The 13701-nt window shown below is 48.0% G+C and overlaps 5 protein-coding genes across 5 annotated transcripts; 3 read left to right on the forward strand and 2 right to left on the reverse strand.

Annotated features, from left to right (window-relative positions):
• Nucleotides 1-325: 325 nt before the first annotated feature.
• PENARI_c019G02950 (uncharacterized protein) lies at nt 326-1267 on the reverse strand (the record flags this gene model as incomplete). The annotated part of the gene is made up of 2 exons (XM_022634738.1): nt 326-1096; nt 1166-1267. The coding sequence occupies 2 exons, from the start codon at nt 1265-1267 to the stop codon at nt 326-328; spliced, it is 873 nt and encodes a 290-aa protein (XP_022485243.1).
• A 2634-nt stretch (nt 1268-3901) lies between these two features.
• Nucleotides 3902-5560, reverse strand: PENARI_c019G12097 (questin oxidase family protein; the record flags this gene model as incomplete). Its single annotated transcript, XM_022634902.1, has 4 exons — nt 3902-4431; nt 4539-4937; nt 5003-5318; nt 5390-5560. 4 exons carry the CDS (start codon nt 5558-5560, stop codon nt 3902-3904), a joined length of 1416 nt encoding a protein of 471 aa, XP_022485358.1.
• Nucleotides 5561-6176: 616 nt separating this feature from the next.
• PENARI_c019G01274 (uncharacterized protein) lies at nt 6177-6940 on the forward strand (the record flags this gene model as incomplete). Its single annotated transcript, XM_022634709.1, has 2 exons — nt 6177-6723; nt 6777-6940. The coding sequence occupies 2 exons, from the start codon at nt 6177-6179 to the stop codon at nt 6938-6940; spliced, it is 711 nt and encodes a 236-aa protein (XP_022485289.1).
• A 1339-nt stretch (nt 6941-8279) lies between these two features.
• PENARI_c019G06888 (uncharacterized protein) lies at nt 8280-9916 on the forward strand (the record flags this gene model as incomplete). Its single annotated transcript, XM_022634809.1, has 3 exons — nt 8280-8942; nt 9006-9444; nt 9507-9916. 3 exons carry the CDS (start codon nt 8280-8282, stop codon nt 9914-9916), a joined length of 1512 nt encoding a protein of 503 aa, XP_022485415.1.
• A 1694-nt stretch (nt 9917-11610) lies between these two features.
• Nucleotides 11611-13605, forward strand: PENARI_c019G03076 (gamma-glutamyltransferase family protein; the record flags this gene model as incomplete). Its single annotated transcript, XM_022634741.1, has 4 exons — nt 11611-11775; nt 11846-11855; nt 11915-12264; nt 12328-13605. 4 exons carry the CDS (start codon nt 11611-11613, stop codon nt 13603-13605), a joined length of 1803 nt encoding a protein of 600 aa, XP_022485338.1.
• Nucleotides 13606-13701: the final 96 nt, after the last annotated feature.

Below are 13701 nucleotides of genomic sequence, written 5' to 3' on the forward strand. Positions count from 1 at the left end.
CATTTTGTTCTTTGCGCTTTCTGAAGCTGTAATTTTGTATAAATGACGATGCCATGATTTTCAGGCTATGCCAAGCTTTAAGGCTATGGTTAGCCGCTAACGGATGGGCCAATAAGGTCAGTTCCTGAGGGCCCCACTACGTCGTTCACACTAGTACCCGTCCCGCGTTGGCGGCTAGTCTCAATCCGGCTATGACAGAATGCGACGAAAAAATCCGACGATCACATGGAATATCTACAGGTTGCTTCAATTATTCATGCTGTTGCATATCAAAAACTTTGAATCATGGATTTCTTGTTCAGCATTATATCGTAAAATACATTTGTCATCGATGAATGATGGCCCGAAGAGAATCTTCCGTAGCCATGACCAATGTCTGTAAATCTTCCAACACGAAGTGAACTGGGCGTTTGTCACTGGTACTGATGGCTACAAAGGGGCTCTCATGCACTCTATTGACATCGTTAACCATGGAATCATAAATTCGCTTGATTTTACTGAACGTGCGAGCGATCAGCACGTCTGTGAGAAAGGCTTGCTCATCGTGCGGGATTTGAAAGCCGCCAACACGGATGGTATTGGGAGTGGGGCCATGGAGTCGTCGGTTAAAAGACTCTATACCCGCTTGGTCGAATGGGAGGCTTTGACTGCTTCCTCCGCTGGAGCTTCCACTCCATGCTGAAGACCTCACAGACGATGACCGTTGCCTTGACAAAAGAGATTGCAGACCCTGAAGTATACTCCGAAGACCCATAGCCAGTATTAAAACTGACACCGAGTCTTGATCGCGTCGGCAAGTGAAACGATTGGATAGTCGCTCCCACAGCGCCTGGCTATCCTGGGTTGCCTGGAGAAGTAAAGGCACTGCTGTCTCTGAACGCTTACACTCGGTATTCTTCAGCTCACATAAAAGTCTTGTCTGATGGTCAAGGCAAGAGCAGTAATTTGGGTCTTTGTCGTGATTTTCTCCAGAGAACAGCGGAAGCCGAACATCCTCAGTGAGTGTCGATGCAGGATCTTGAGAGCCGCCAAAACCCGTTTCGAGAAAAGAAAGATCAACTCCGGGCATAGCCCGACGGAGGTCATTCTCATATGACTAAATAAACAGGAAGCATTGTTAAGAAGTGTCCAATGACTTTGTTATACCTCAAGTGGGGTTGCGTACCGTTGCCATGACAGGCGTAGCGAAGTCGTCGTAGAGAGATCCAATATCACTTCCCAACTTGTCAAACAAGCCACCAGCCTCATCCCAAGATTTCTCCGGCATTGGAATAAAACCGCCCTCCGTTGCATTTGATAGGTTGTTTTCATTCAATAACTCAGCGAGCGTACCTTCCATTGATGAAATGATCGCCCCAGCACTCCCAGCAATCCTTTCCGCTGGCATATTATTGTCAAATATTCTTTCTCCGTTGACAGAATCGCTGATACTGCCTCTTCTTTGGTTCCACTGTTGTGTCTTTCTGTTCTTGGAGCCTTTAGGACGCCCGAGCCTATTAGGTTCGCTGTATAGACAGACCTGTTTCGATTTTGCACAACCAATACAGGGATCACCACCGGAGCATTTCATCTTCATGCCGTGACATACGTCACAAGCAGCCCGAACCTTTCGCTGGTTGTTCACTTCCATATTGAACGGCAGTCTGAGAATTGCGTACAGTAACAGGGAAGGTAAGGTCCAATTGACAAGGATACCCGTGCAAAAGAAATAGTTGCTGCATCTCAGGTTCCATTGCATGTTGGTTAAATGAGAATCCGATACCCCTGGTCTTCACAAAAATTAGCCTGACATGATTCATTCGCAACTCCAGGGCTAGTATCCTTCTAAGGGTGGAGGCTGTTCTTTATCGCTGTTTCCCCCCTGCGACCCATTGGAAGCGAAGCCGCCAAGTGTCAGAATTACAACATCCTTGACCAGATCTTAATCTGTCATTCGATGTTACATGGTCAAAAAGTGGAGAACATCCTGTTGGAGTCCCTTTCCTCAAAGTACGAGAAATGATCTGCAAGGGTCCCGCCCCCCCATTCCCGCTTATCTCTTGTGTCGAGATAGCTTCTTCTCGCCTCTTTACCCCAACTAGACGATGAGCGTATTTCGAGACATCATTCTTGAACCTAAAGGATTCGACCCTAAGCCGTTTTGTGGATTTCATGCGGCCACGAAAAATCGAAAGGATTCCGGATTCGCTGGTTAGCAACGGACGTAGCTCAGCTTCTTCCGAGACAGAAAATTCACATTTATGAGTTGCTTGGACTCTATGTCATTGATTAGATCTTTCATCCGGGCCATGGGTTTGTCCCAGCGTTGAGTTCACAGGACTTTAAGTTGTGATTTAATTCTTCAAGCCTCGTATGGCGACATGCATTTAATTAACCGTTTGGATGACGCTTCATGCAGTCTGCAGATTGATGGGTTCTGCGGCTTATTTGGCACGTGCACAGCACGCCATCAGCTGCAGATCAAACAAGAAGGTAGAATTGTGAACGTAGTATTGTACTGTGATTGGTACTTTTGCTCGCTGGATAGTGCCAAATTAGGTTCCTCCGATCTCATTACGGCATAAAAAGCCACAAAGACACGAGGTTACAATGCAGACAATATAATTGAAAGATAATCTAACCGCTAGCTAATATCGAAATACCTCATTACCTCCGCCAATATTACCGTGGCGATAACCCCTTTTCCCCACTTTGGTGGCGTTTCAGTTAGTTCTTTTTATCGGCCCATCCCGTTCATCTACTCTGCTCTCACCAGTAAATCTGAAATAAAAGAAAACATGGCCCGCTTCACTCAACGATTGAGAAATCAAGCTTTTCCAATTAAAGAGTAAAGAGAAATAGGGAGCAGAGAAGATAGACTGTCGTCTCCTGTGTAGAGTTGGTATAATCTGCACACTATTCTGTTCTTGTCTATTTTTATGTCTTTAATCCTGGAAGCGGGGACTATACATATACAACCTGGTCTTCCGCACTTACAATGGCAAACTGGAACTTCGGTGACGTGATTCCGAAGACACTATGCACCAGTGAGGATTAACAAAATCGACAACGCCCTTATCCACACACCAAGGTTGCAGAGACGCGTCACCTATGTAAGCAATAAAAACTCGGGATCAAGCTGTCTCGTGTCGATCCCATGTCAAATCAAAATATGTATATGTTTACCCGGTTTCATGCCCAGTCTCAGGCAATGCACATCGCGGGCGTCGGCCGGGAGGCTGTCAGACCCGACGGGCTTGGCAAGACTCCAAGCGTAAACATTGGCACATTGGATCTTAAGTGGGTTTGGCAACGTGTTCGCATTATTATTAGTCGAAAGCCAGACGACTTGGCGGGATGTTTGGATATCTCCCGAGGTCACGAGGTCATGGACGAGAATGTTGACACAATCTCTGAGTAGCTGTCGAAAGTTACGGTGACAATACGAGTACAGTATTAGATGTCGATTGCACCAGGAGTCCCAGTGCTGTATATCTGAGGCAGAGCCTTCCTTTGGTCAGTCTCAGCATGTATACAACCTGACTACGTAATTTATAAGCTGCTAATTCATGCAGTTTCTGTGGTTCTTCGAACACCTACGCTATAATGACCTCATTTATAAGCTCCTTTATTGGGAATATGGTTTACCTTCTACTGATATAGCTCTTTCTATAGAGCTGAATTTCTTTCAGATCTACAGCGGAATGCTATGGCAGAGGTCGCAGTTCCTGCCGACCATGCTGGTGATCTGTCATTAGATATACGTTGGCTATCTGGATAGAAGGAAATTCGACTTCATTCAAATACGTAATGGTATTCAGTGTTCCCACTTAAAGATCATTCAATGTCTCGGTCTAGGCCGAAACTAATGCAAACCACTTAGCATAGTTGCAGAACTATTTGACCTGCAATACAACCTAATTCAAAGATGAGCACTGACAGACGCAGGCTTCTCCCGCTTAGGGAACCTCTCCCAAGCCTCGGCAAAACCTGCCCCACGGACAAAATCGAAATGCTTAGTTCCGTCCATAGGCTTCAAGCTGGCCGAATCAATGGCAGCAATACCAGCCGTTAAGAACACTGGCTGTTTGACCCTGAATTCAGGAAGGTGGTTATATGGCTTTGACGTATCCTGTGAGTGCGCCATACATCGGATGAGCTTTGCCATATGACCATCATCTTCGTGGTAACATGCACGTTCGAATACCTCGTCCCATCCTTGGTTCGGTAATTTGGACACATGCGATGCAAGCCAGTCGAATCGAAGCTCGGGGGCCCCCTGCGATGCGTAGGACATCAAGTAAACCCGACCGGTGTACTCGAGAAGGCGGGCCTTTTGCTCATTGCTGAGCGAAGGTTCTGCAAGGAACATGGTGTGGCCGATGCTTGAAGTGACGCTGTGCAAAAGAGAGAAGTCAAATGCACAGATATATGGAGGGCGCTGAGCTCCGGCTGTGAGATACACTAACGTTGACCGATTCCTCAAATCAGCTTGCGTTGATGCAAAAGAGCTAACTGTCTCTCAACTCTCCAGGCGTAAAATAACACACATTACTTACCTGCTGTATTCTGCAGTTCAGCGGTGGCTCGTTCCAAATCATTCGGGTCAACGCGATATCGAGCAGCGACACGAGTAAGTTCCGGAGCTGCATTTTTTAATACCCCGTCGCGGGATGGTTCAAGATCCAGACACATCTCTCCAGTGATCCTGCGCTTTTGCAAATGATAGTACGCACTCGAGCACGTGCAGACTTTTTTGTTTGACCTTGCCATGTCCACGCAGGTACTAAGGGGAAGGGCAGGCTCAACCTGTTGCTTGGAGAGTTTCTCTGCATTTGTCAAGTAGTCTGTATACCACCAGTCATGGTGCACACAGGCTTGAGCAAATCCCTCGGCTAATAGTCTTGCCTGCTTAAACTCTAACGCCATCCCAATGTGAATGATGCCATGCACGTATCCTAAGTCACAAAAGTCAGTATAAACAGCGCTCTCACATTGCACCTCCGTGCGCTACCTCACTCACCCATATAGATTCGACAGAGGATATCATCAGCCAAAGGAGTTCCATTGACAAGGTATTTTTGTATAACCGCCTGGTACCCGATACGGTTGATCTCGTGTTCAAAGAAACGACAGAAATTCATAAAGTTCTCCTCTCTGCCAAGACACCGTTTGAAAACCAGTGGGTCGCTCAAATCATTCACTAGTGTGTCTTGGATGGTGAAAGCTTCTCGCTGGTAGAGACTATTACGATCGTGCTGTGATCGAATCGTTTCTGGCTTTCCTCCCAAGGCCCAGACAGTAATATCATGATGAACAATATGATTGTGGAAGTAAACCTGTGGCACCAGTGATCAGTCATCAACCCTTTGTGATATTCACAGAAGAGCAGTGGATCCTTATGACCTACCCCTTTGTGGTCTTCGGTAGTGGTGAAAATATGATGGTTGTTGTGATTTTCTTCAAGAACTTGTTCGAGCATGCGGGACGACTCTTGGGTAACATTTTTGGCATGGCGTAAACCAGCGTTGTTTACTGGGTGAAAACGGAAATGTGATGTGGATTCCAATTCGAGTGCCATTTTCAGTGGTGTTTGACATAGGCTAGCTTCGGGTAACAAATTGCTTTTTGAAGGCGTGACGAGCTTAGCTCTAAAGATATATTAATAAGTATGAGGTACAAGAATTTGAGGTTGACTACACACGAGGAGTCTACCGAGCATATTCTGATGTCCTGAATCAACCAGGCTCAATAACAATTTTCTTTCGGTGATTATCGAATTCATTTGTAACGTGAATGGTACGTAATGAGGGCTTTCGCCATATGGATGAGCACGGGGAATTATCCCGGTTTTTCAGATGTATAGAGGAAAATCATTGGGTATTGTTCGGTGATTTGTCAATGTACTTTCTGGCGAGATCTTGACTACGCTTCATAAACAATGTGGCCTCTGCATTAAAAAAGTCGCCGATTTGAGAGACAGAAGTATGCAGGGGGAAAACATAACACCATGACGATCTTTCAACGTAGCCGGTAATCACTCAGAGCTAAAGTACCATCTTTTATTCGCATAAATACAATGGGTTCTAAGTAAAATCAAAAGGGAAAATACCTTTCGCTCTTGAAATTCATTCCTGATGCCACTGAAAAGTCATATCCAATTTCCCGATCCCGGAACCCCAACAGACCTCACAAAAATGAAGCCAGCATACCAGAAGCTACTCAACAAAGACGTTCTCATCATCGGCGGAACGTCGGGCATGGGATACGCGGTCGCTGAGGCTAGTCTTGCATCCGGCGCAGACGTTACAATTTCGTCCTCGAACCAGACCCGCATCAACGAGCGGGTCAAACAACTTCAAACCGATTACCCATCACGAAGGGTGCAGGGATTTGTCTGTGACTTGTCACGCGACACCCTCAAAGAAGACATAGAAGACCTGTTCAAGAAAGTCGGCAAATTGGACCACATTGTTTTCACTGCGACGGAACCACCCAAGTTGTTTAGGTACGACGAGTTCACGTTGGAGTATTGGCGCAATGCAGGCCAAATGCGACTTTTTGCGCCCTTTTTTGTTGCGCAGGTGGGATCCAAGTATCTGAATCCTGGACTTGAGTCATCGATCGTTTTGACGACGGGAACATCCTCTGAGAAACCTATTGCTGGCTGGCCGGTTGTTGCCTCATACGCAGCCAGCTTGAAAGGTCTTACTAGGTATTTGGCTTTGGATTTAAAGCCTATTCGTGTGAATATTGTTAGTCCTGGGTTTGTCGAGACGGAGTTGTGGGATCATCAGGACCCGGAGGCAAGAAGGGTCTGTTTGAGTGGGTTAAGACTGCCACGGCATTGGAGAAGATTGGGAAGCCAGAAGAAATCGCAGAATCCTTTCTGTGGTTTATGAAGGATACAAATGTCACCGGTAGTGTCGCGGAGACTAACTCTGGGATGAAGCTGGTCTAAGTCTGTGTACTTGCTCTCTTCGTGTTGCCGTTCTGTATTTATAATACTAGAGTAGTAATACTTGGAACACAACAAAGAATGGTTTAGTTCTAATTAAGTAGGGATGCCAAGAGATCCTTATTACAGTTCAAGACTCCCACTAGATGGAAAGTGATTCTGGTTTTGAGTTAGTTATCCCTAGACTGTTGTGGAGATGCTCAGGAATCTACCCCATCCGTGCCACTGCCCTTTACATAGCTCACATCCATAGAAGTGCTCTCTTGTCCTATCATCTTCACGAATTGATCAACTTTCTCCATTGTTCTACTCGACCACCATACCTCCATCATAGACTGCGCCAAACCCCGCAAATGGGTCGAGGCCCGCGACCCAGAGCCCGAACCCAACCCCAACCCTATATGGGCTGCTCATCTCAATCCATCGATAACCAACTCTCGCGGTACAAAAGTTCCCCCACAGCAACATACAACAGCGATCACATATTCATTTTCGCGATATGTCTCATATATTCCAGTGCATCCGGGACCCATGATAGTATCGACCTGCTTCCATCTCATTGAGCTTCAGATCCACACGCTTTTCCATGAACTCTTGCTCTTCGAGCTCTAAGAAATGAGGTCTCTGCTTCCAATTGTCGCAATATTCGTCGTCGCCGGATTGAGTCGATCCAAAGAGTCGCTCGTCGATCTTTTGCCAATAGATCGCGTCGAATGCAATATTATTCCTTGCATCGTACATAATCCAAAATTCTCCACTCTCCCAGCTCCTTCGCATCGCAGTAGGGAGCCGTTGGCTTTCTGCTAGCCGACCTTTCTGGATCGCCTCCTCTTCGTCGTACTCTATATACCAGTCGTTAAGGCCTTTAAGCCAACAATCTGGCTTTTCGAGAATATGTCACGCAGATTAGTCCTCTGAACGTGCCAGAGGCCTTACTAACCGGCCTATAGGTACGGAGTATAAGACGCCTACACGTTGACAGACCCTGGGTGGTGAGGATCAGACTGGTTTTGGCATGGTTGTAGGCGTACCTCCAAAAGGAAGAAAAGGTAGAAGATAGGCGTTAACTCCAATGTGAGGAACACCAATACCCAGCAGGAGTGTGGGGCGACTACGCGGCACAGATAGCCCTGTGCTCCGATAAGTGAGATGTGTACATGTTCGGCCGATAAACATGATTAGAAACCATGAATATTATTATATATTTTACGTGCTGATATGAAGTTCAGATAACCAGTACATTACAGATGTTCGGCAAACCTTATGGCAGGAACATGATATAGGGATGAATCCCCCCTCCTGGTCGTCTGTCAACCAACCCCGTCTCAGTCAATCAGGCAACATGGAGACCAAAGAAACTATTGCGCCCGAGACAGCCATGCAGGTGCCAACCACACCCCCTGAGAAGTATGTGGACGGTGATGCGGCGCTGATGTTCCTGACGCGGGAGCATAGGGCTGGGGTCGTTGATATCGCGGAAAGCAGAGCGTTACGGTGGAAAATTGACCTGCGAATTATGCCGATCCTCATGGGCATCTACTTCTTGCAGTATCTAGACAAGACTTTGCTAAACTATGCGGCCGTCATGGGTATCAAGGATAACCTGAAAGGGAACGAGTACAACAATATCGGAACTATCTTCTACGTCGGATACTTTGTCGCGGAGCCGATCACCGCGTACCTCATGCAGCGCTTCCCCATTGGCAAGTATATTGGAATCAACGTCACCTGCTGGGGCATTCTCGTTGCCTGCCACGCCGCTTGTGAAAGCTATGCCTCTCTAATGATCGTTCGTATCCTCCTCGGTGCGTTCGAGGCCTCTGTGGCGCCATCTCTCATCCTCATCACGGGCATGTGGTGGACCAAGCCGGAACAGTCGCGCCGGACGGGTTTGTGGTACAGTCAGATTGGTGTGGCACAGATTGTTGGATCCGCTATCTCGTATGGCTTCCAGCATGTGAACTCCACCGCATTGGCGAACTGGCAGATCCTGTTCCTTTTCATGGTAGGTTGCTTTTGGACTGTAAGGATCCTGAGAGCACTGGAAGCTGATGAAGGTGAATTGCAGGGATGTCTTACTACGGTGGCTGGAATCGCCATCATCTTCCTCCTTCCAGACAACCCTATGAGTGCTTCCTTCCTCAACGACGAAGAGAAGATTACAGCAATCGAACACGTCCGCGTGAACCTGACTGGTGTTGAAAACAAGCATTTCAAGCCATATCAACTGGTGGAGCTGTTGTTCAAGGACAAGGAGACCTGGCCCTTGTTCTTCATCACTCTCCTGGCTATGATCGACAACGGTGCTGTATCTAACTTCTCCAGCATCATCATCGCGACATTCGGATTCTCGACGCAGCGCACCACCATTATCCAGATGCCTTCAGGGGCCGTCTCGATCATCGCCACTGTTGGGGCTACCTACCTCATCGGCGCCATTGGACACCGCTCCTACATGATTGCCATCATTACGATACCCAGTATTCTTGGCGCTGGCTTGCTCCTGGGTATGAATGCTCCTTAGAAGTGATGACGAATGATCAACTAACTAATTATCTCCCTGTGACAGGCCTTGGTGAACAGTATAAAGTGGGCAAGCTCTTCGGCGTCTATCTCCTCAACGCATGCCCGGCCATGCTTCCTATCATCTACAGTTGGAATTCCGCCAATACCAGCGGATATACCAAACGCGCGATGCGCAACGCTCTGACCTTGATGGCGTTCTGCGTGGGCAATCTGATCGGCCCTCAGCTGTTCCAGGTCTCCGACGCACCCAGCTATAACGCGGCCAAGATTACCCTGATCGCGACCATGTCCGCCGTGGTCCTGATGGCGCTTGCTCTCCGACAGCTCACGGTATGGGAGAACGCCAAGCGAGACCTGGAGCAGGCTGGGTCTGAGGACGAGGCATCCGCCGCCGACCTGGCTTTCTTGGATCTGACGGATATACAGAACCATCGGTTCCGATATGCTTACTAAGCATGAGACTTAGATCATGGTGGTTCATTGACCTATGTGTGCGTGTGTATGTATGTATCGGTGAATTGCTACAGTTGGGGTACTCGCAAAACGAAATCCTGTTGGGGGGCTTGGGCCATGTAGTTTTATTACCGATCATTATAATCTACATGTCCATCTAGTACCTATCTATACTTTTGGGGTAACCTATCTATAGCTTTGGGGTAACCTATCTATACTTTTGGGGTAACCTATCTATACTTTTGGGGTAACCTATCTATACTTTTGGGGTATCGCGCATTGTGGCTTCTCAGTCCCATCGATCCATTCTTGTATGAAAAGGTGCTATCTAACTAGGTATGACTGGGGCGAAGTGACGGAGTATGTAGGAGCTGTATGCAGTTTTAAAACATATGTTTTGGGCTGCTTTTCCAGGTTTACTCGACGTACGGGCATTAGTTTTGTGATATGAGATCTATCTCGTTGTATCTTGCCTATCTTACTTGCAAATCAAGACGGGATTTATCATCAAGGTAATGCTTCGACACGTAATGCGAATATTACGCAATGTGCTTGAGGATACGGGGATTGAGGTTCTGGATTGGCCTTCAAAATCACCAGATTTGAGTCCAATCGAGAACCTGTGGACACTATTGAAGGGATAAGACCTACAAGCTTCATCCCGAATTGAAGGCGATGGTGCCCAATAACAATATTACACACATGAGATTAATCGAGGTAGCGCAGGAGGCTTGGGCTGAATTAGACCTAGATATTCATGATGCATCTGTCAGAAACGATGTCTCATCGTGTGCAGGCATTCATTTAGGCAGAGGGCTGACATACAAAATATTAGATGCTGTATATGAAAATACAGGAAACTTTTGGCGGCAGAATCGGCGGTAATCATGGGTGTTGTCAGGTTTTAAAATTTCCGGTTTCATATATTGGGTCGACTGTTATCTAGCGTCGAACTGGAGCTGACTGTACCTAAAACGGTAAAACTTTCGAGGTTCCACGTGCCACACTAGTTACCTAAGGGCGGCCTCGATGAGTCCCATAGCGAGTAATCGGAGATAATCAGTTGTCAAGCACGTTCAGCAGAAGGAAGAAAAAGAAAGAGAAAAGTAATTAGGTCACCGCAGAATAACCCTCAGATCCTGCTCTCCGTTCTCTGCTCCCGTTCCCCGATGCAGGTTTCTTTTTCGTTTAGCTGAGCGAACGAAGCCGATCTCGGCACCGCCTAGCTGCATGTCATCGGACGTCTGAGAAGGCCAGCATCCGTCGGAAGGGAGCCGAACTGGACGAACAAAAGAAACGTCCACAATAATATTAAATAAGCTTAGGCCTACGTACCACTAACTAATAAACATTCGTGGTGGGGTCGACCGTAACGTCAACTTCGCCAGAAGTGGAAGGTCGTTTGTCCAATTTACGATGCGCAAAAGTATCAATCATCGCAGCACCCCACTTTCTTATCAACTGGTTCTCTATGACTCTTCGCTCTAGACTTGACTTCCCGACTCTCGTCGATACACGAACGTCCTCCCATTCTACTTACGGTGTCCCTTTTTCCCTAGTCAGAAAGATCACACCCCTCTTTTCGTCATCTCTTGCCTATTCCGCGATCTAGTTGCCCGCATTACGACTACAGAGCCAAAGCTGGATTGTTTGTTCATCTACACCCGATCTCTCTACCACTCGCAGGCGTGACAATGCCTCTCAACTCGAAGGCTGTCTATTCCAGACCGAACCAGAGCTTCCTCCCGTTTGCCAGCAGGAGAAGTGTCGTCCATAGCACGAATGGGATAGTAACCTGCACCCAACCTCTGGCCGCCGCTGCCGGACAGAGGATTCTGCAGGAGGGAGGAAATGCTGCGGTACGATTGGTCCTATCCGTTGTTGCCACGTAACACGCTCATTTTATTATTCTATAGGACGCCGCTGTAGCTGTCGGCAAGTACCTTTACTAGCATCAGACACTCCTGAGGGAAGAAAGCTAACCATTCCATGCCGTAGCTGCCGCATTAAATGTCACCGAGCCGTCGTCCACTGGCATTGGAGGTGACATGTTCTGTCTGTTTTATAATGCCAAAACGAAAGCCATCCGTGCCATGAACGGTTCTGGCCGATACCCTGCCAACACAACCCTCGAGCAGATCAAAACGGATCTGAACGTCGGCCCCGATCAGACGGAATCAATTCCCAAGACAAGCGCACTGGCCGTGACGACACCCGGTGCGGCGGCGGGGTGGGTTGACACGGTTGAGAGATTCGGCAGTGGCAAGCTCTCTCTGGAGCAGATCCTTGCTCCGGCCATCGAGTTGGCCGAGGAAGGCTTCCCGGTCTCTGAGTTGTCGTCTTCCTTTGTAAGTAACCGTTTCGACCTTGGTCCTTTAAGGGAAACCGTCCTTCCGTCCTAACTTATGCAGTGGCGTGATCACGAACATCTCCTCCGTTCTGCATCCCCGAATTTCAAGGAACTGCTCAAGGTAGATCCGTCGGTCAAGGATGGCCTGAGAAGTCCCTCTGCCGGTGAAATCATGAAGAACTCAGCCCTCGCCCAGACCTTCCGTGCACTAGCAGCAGACGGCAAGAAGGGATTCTATGAAGGCCGCGTCGCAGATGAACTCGTCAAGGTTGTACAGGACCTAGGCGGCTATTTAAGTCTCGACGACTTAAAACGTCACGCCGAGACTGGCAGCCAAGACGTTGATGCCATCTCACTCCAATTCAAGGGTCAAGAGGTCTGTAAGAAGCAGACCCCGGGGACTGATGATGGCACCAACCAGGGCGTAAAAATCTGGGAGCACCCGCCTAACGGACAAGGCATCGTTGCCCTGATGGCATTGGGAATCCTCGAGGAACTTGAAAAGATGGGTAAAATCCCTACATTCACAGAAGCCCAGCATAACTCGACTGAATATCTGCACGCTATTATCGAATCCCTCCGCATCGCCTTCGCAGATGCGGCCTGGTGGGTGACTGATCCGGACCTTGAAAGAGTTCCGTCCCAAGAGCTCATTTCGGAAACCTATCTAGCGAAACGCGCGGAATTATTTAGCCCAGGGAAAGCAGCAGACACCCTCAGCCATGATAGCCCAGCCCATAACCACTGTGACACGGTATATTTCGCTGTGACTGATCGGGAGGGAAACGGCATGTCGTTTATCAACAGCGTTTACACCGAATTCGGCAGTGCGATTGTCCCCAAGGGTTGTGGATTTACGCTACAGAATCGAGGCGCAAATTTCTCATTAATAGCTGGCCATCCGAATGTGGTGGCACCCGGGAAACGGCCCTACCACACGATTATTCCAGCCATGATCACGAATATTTCAGACGGGTCGTTGCACTCCGTGTATGGTGTCATGGGCGGCTTTATGCAGCCACAGGGACATGTTCAGGTCCTGTTGAATATGCTCGCCTTCAACCATCATCCCCAAGCGGCACTTGATGCGCCACGCATCTGCATTGCTGCGGACAAGATCGTCGACGGGAAACCGGTCGTCTATGTAGAGGAAGGAATCAGCGTTGAGGCCATTGAAGGTCTCAAGAAGTTGGGTCATCGGATTGAGGTCCTCACCGGCTGGAAAAGGGGCATGTTCGGTCGCGGCCAGATCATCCGGTGTCACTATGATGAGGGAACCCGGGTTTATAGTGCTGGCAGTGACCCACGAGGTGATGGGCTGGCGATTCCATTGCTTTAGATATTTAATGCTCGTCAGATCAGTACACCAAATACTAAAAGATTATAAAAGAGAATGCTAGTAAGAGTTGGATATTGCCAAACCTGGGTTAAGAGG

Source organism: Penicillium arizonense, assembly GCF_001773325.1.
Source record: "Penicillium arizonense strain CBS 141311 chromosome Unknown PENARI_contig019, whole genome shotgun sequence".
In the NCBI taxonomy this organism is placed as follows: domain Eukaryota; kingdom Fungi; phylum Ascomycota; class Eurotiomycetes; order Eurotiales; family Aspergillaceae; genus Penicillium; species Penicillium arizonense.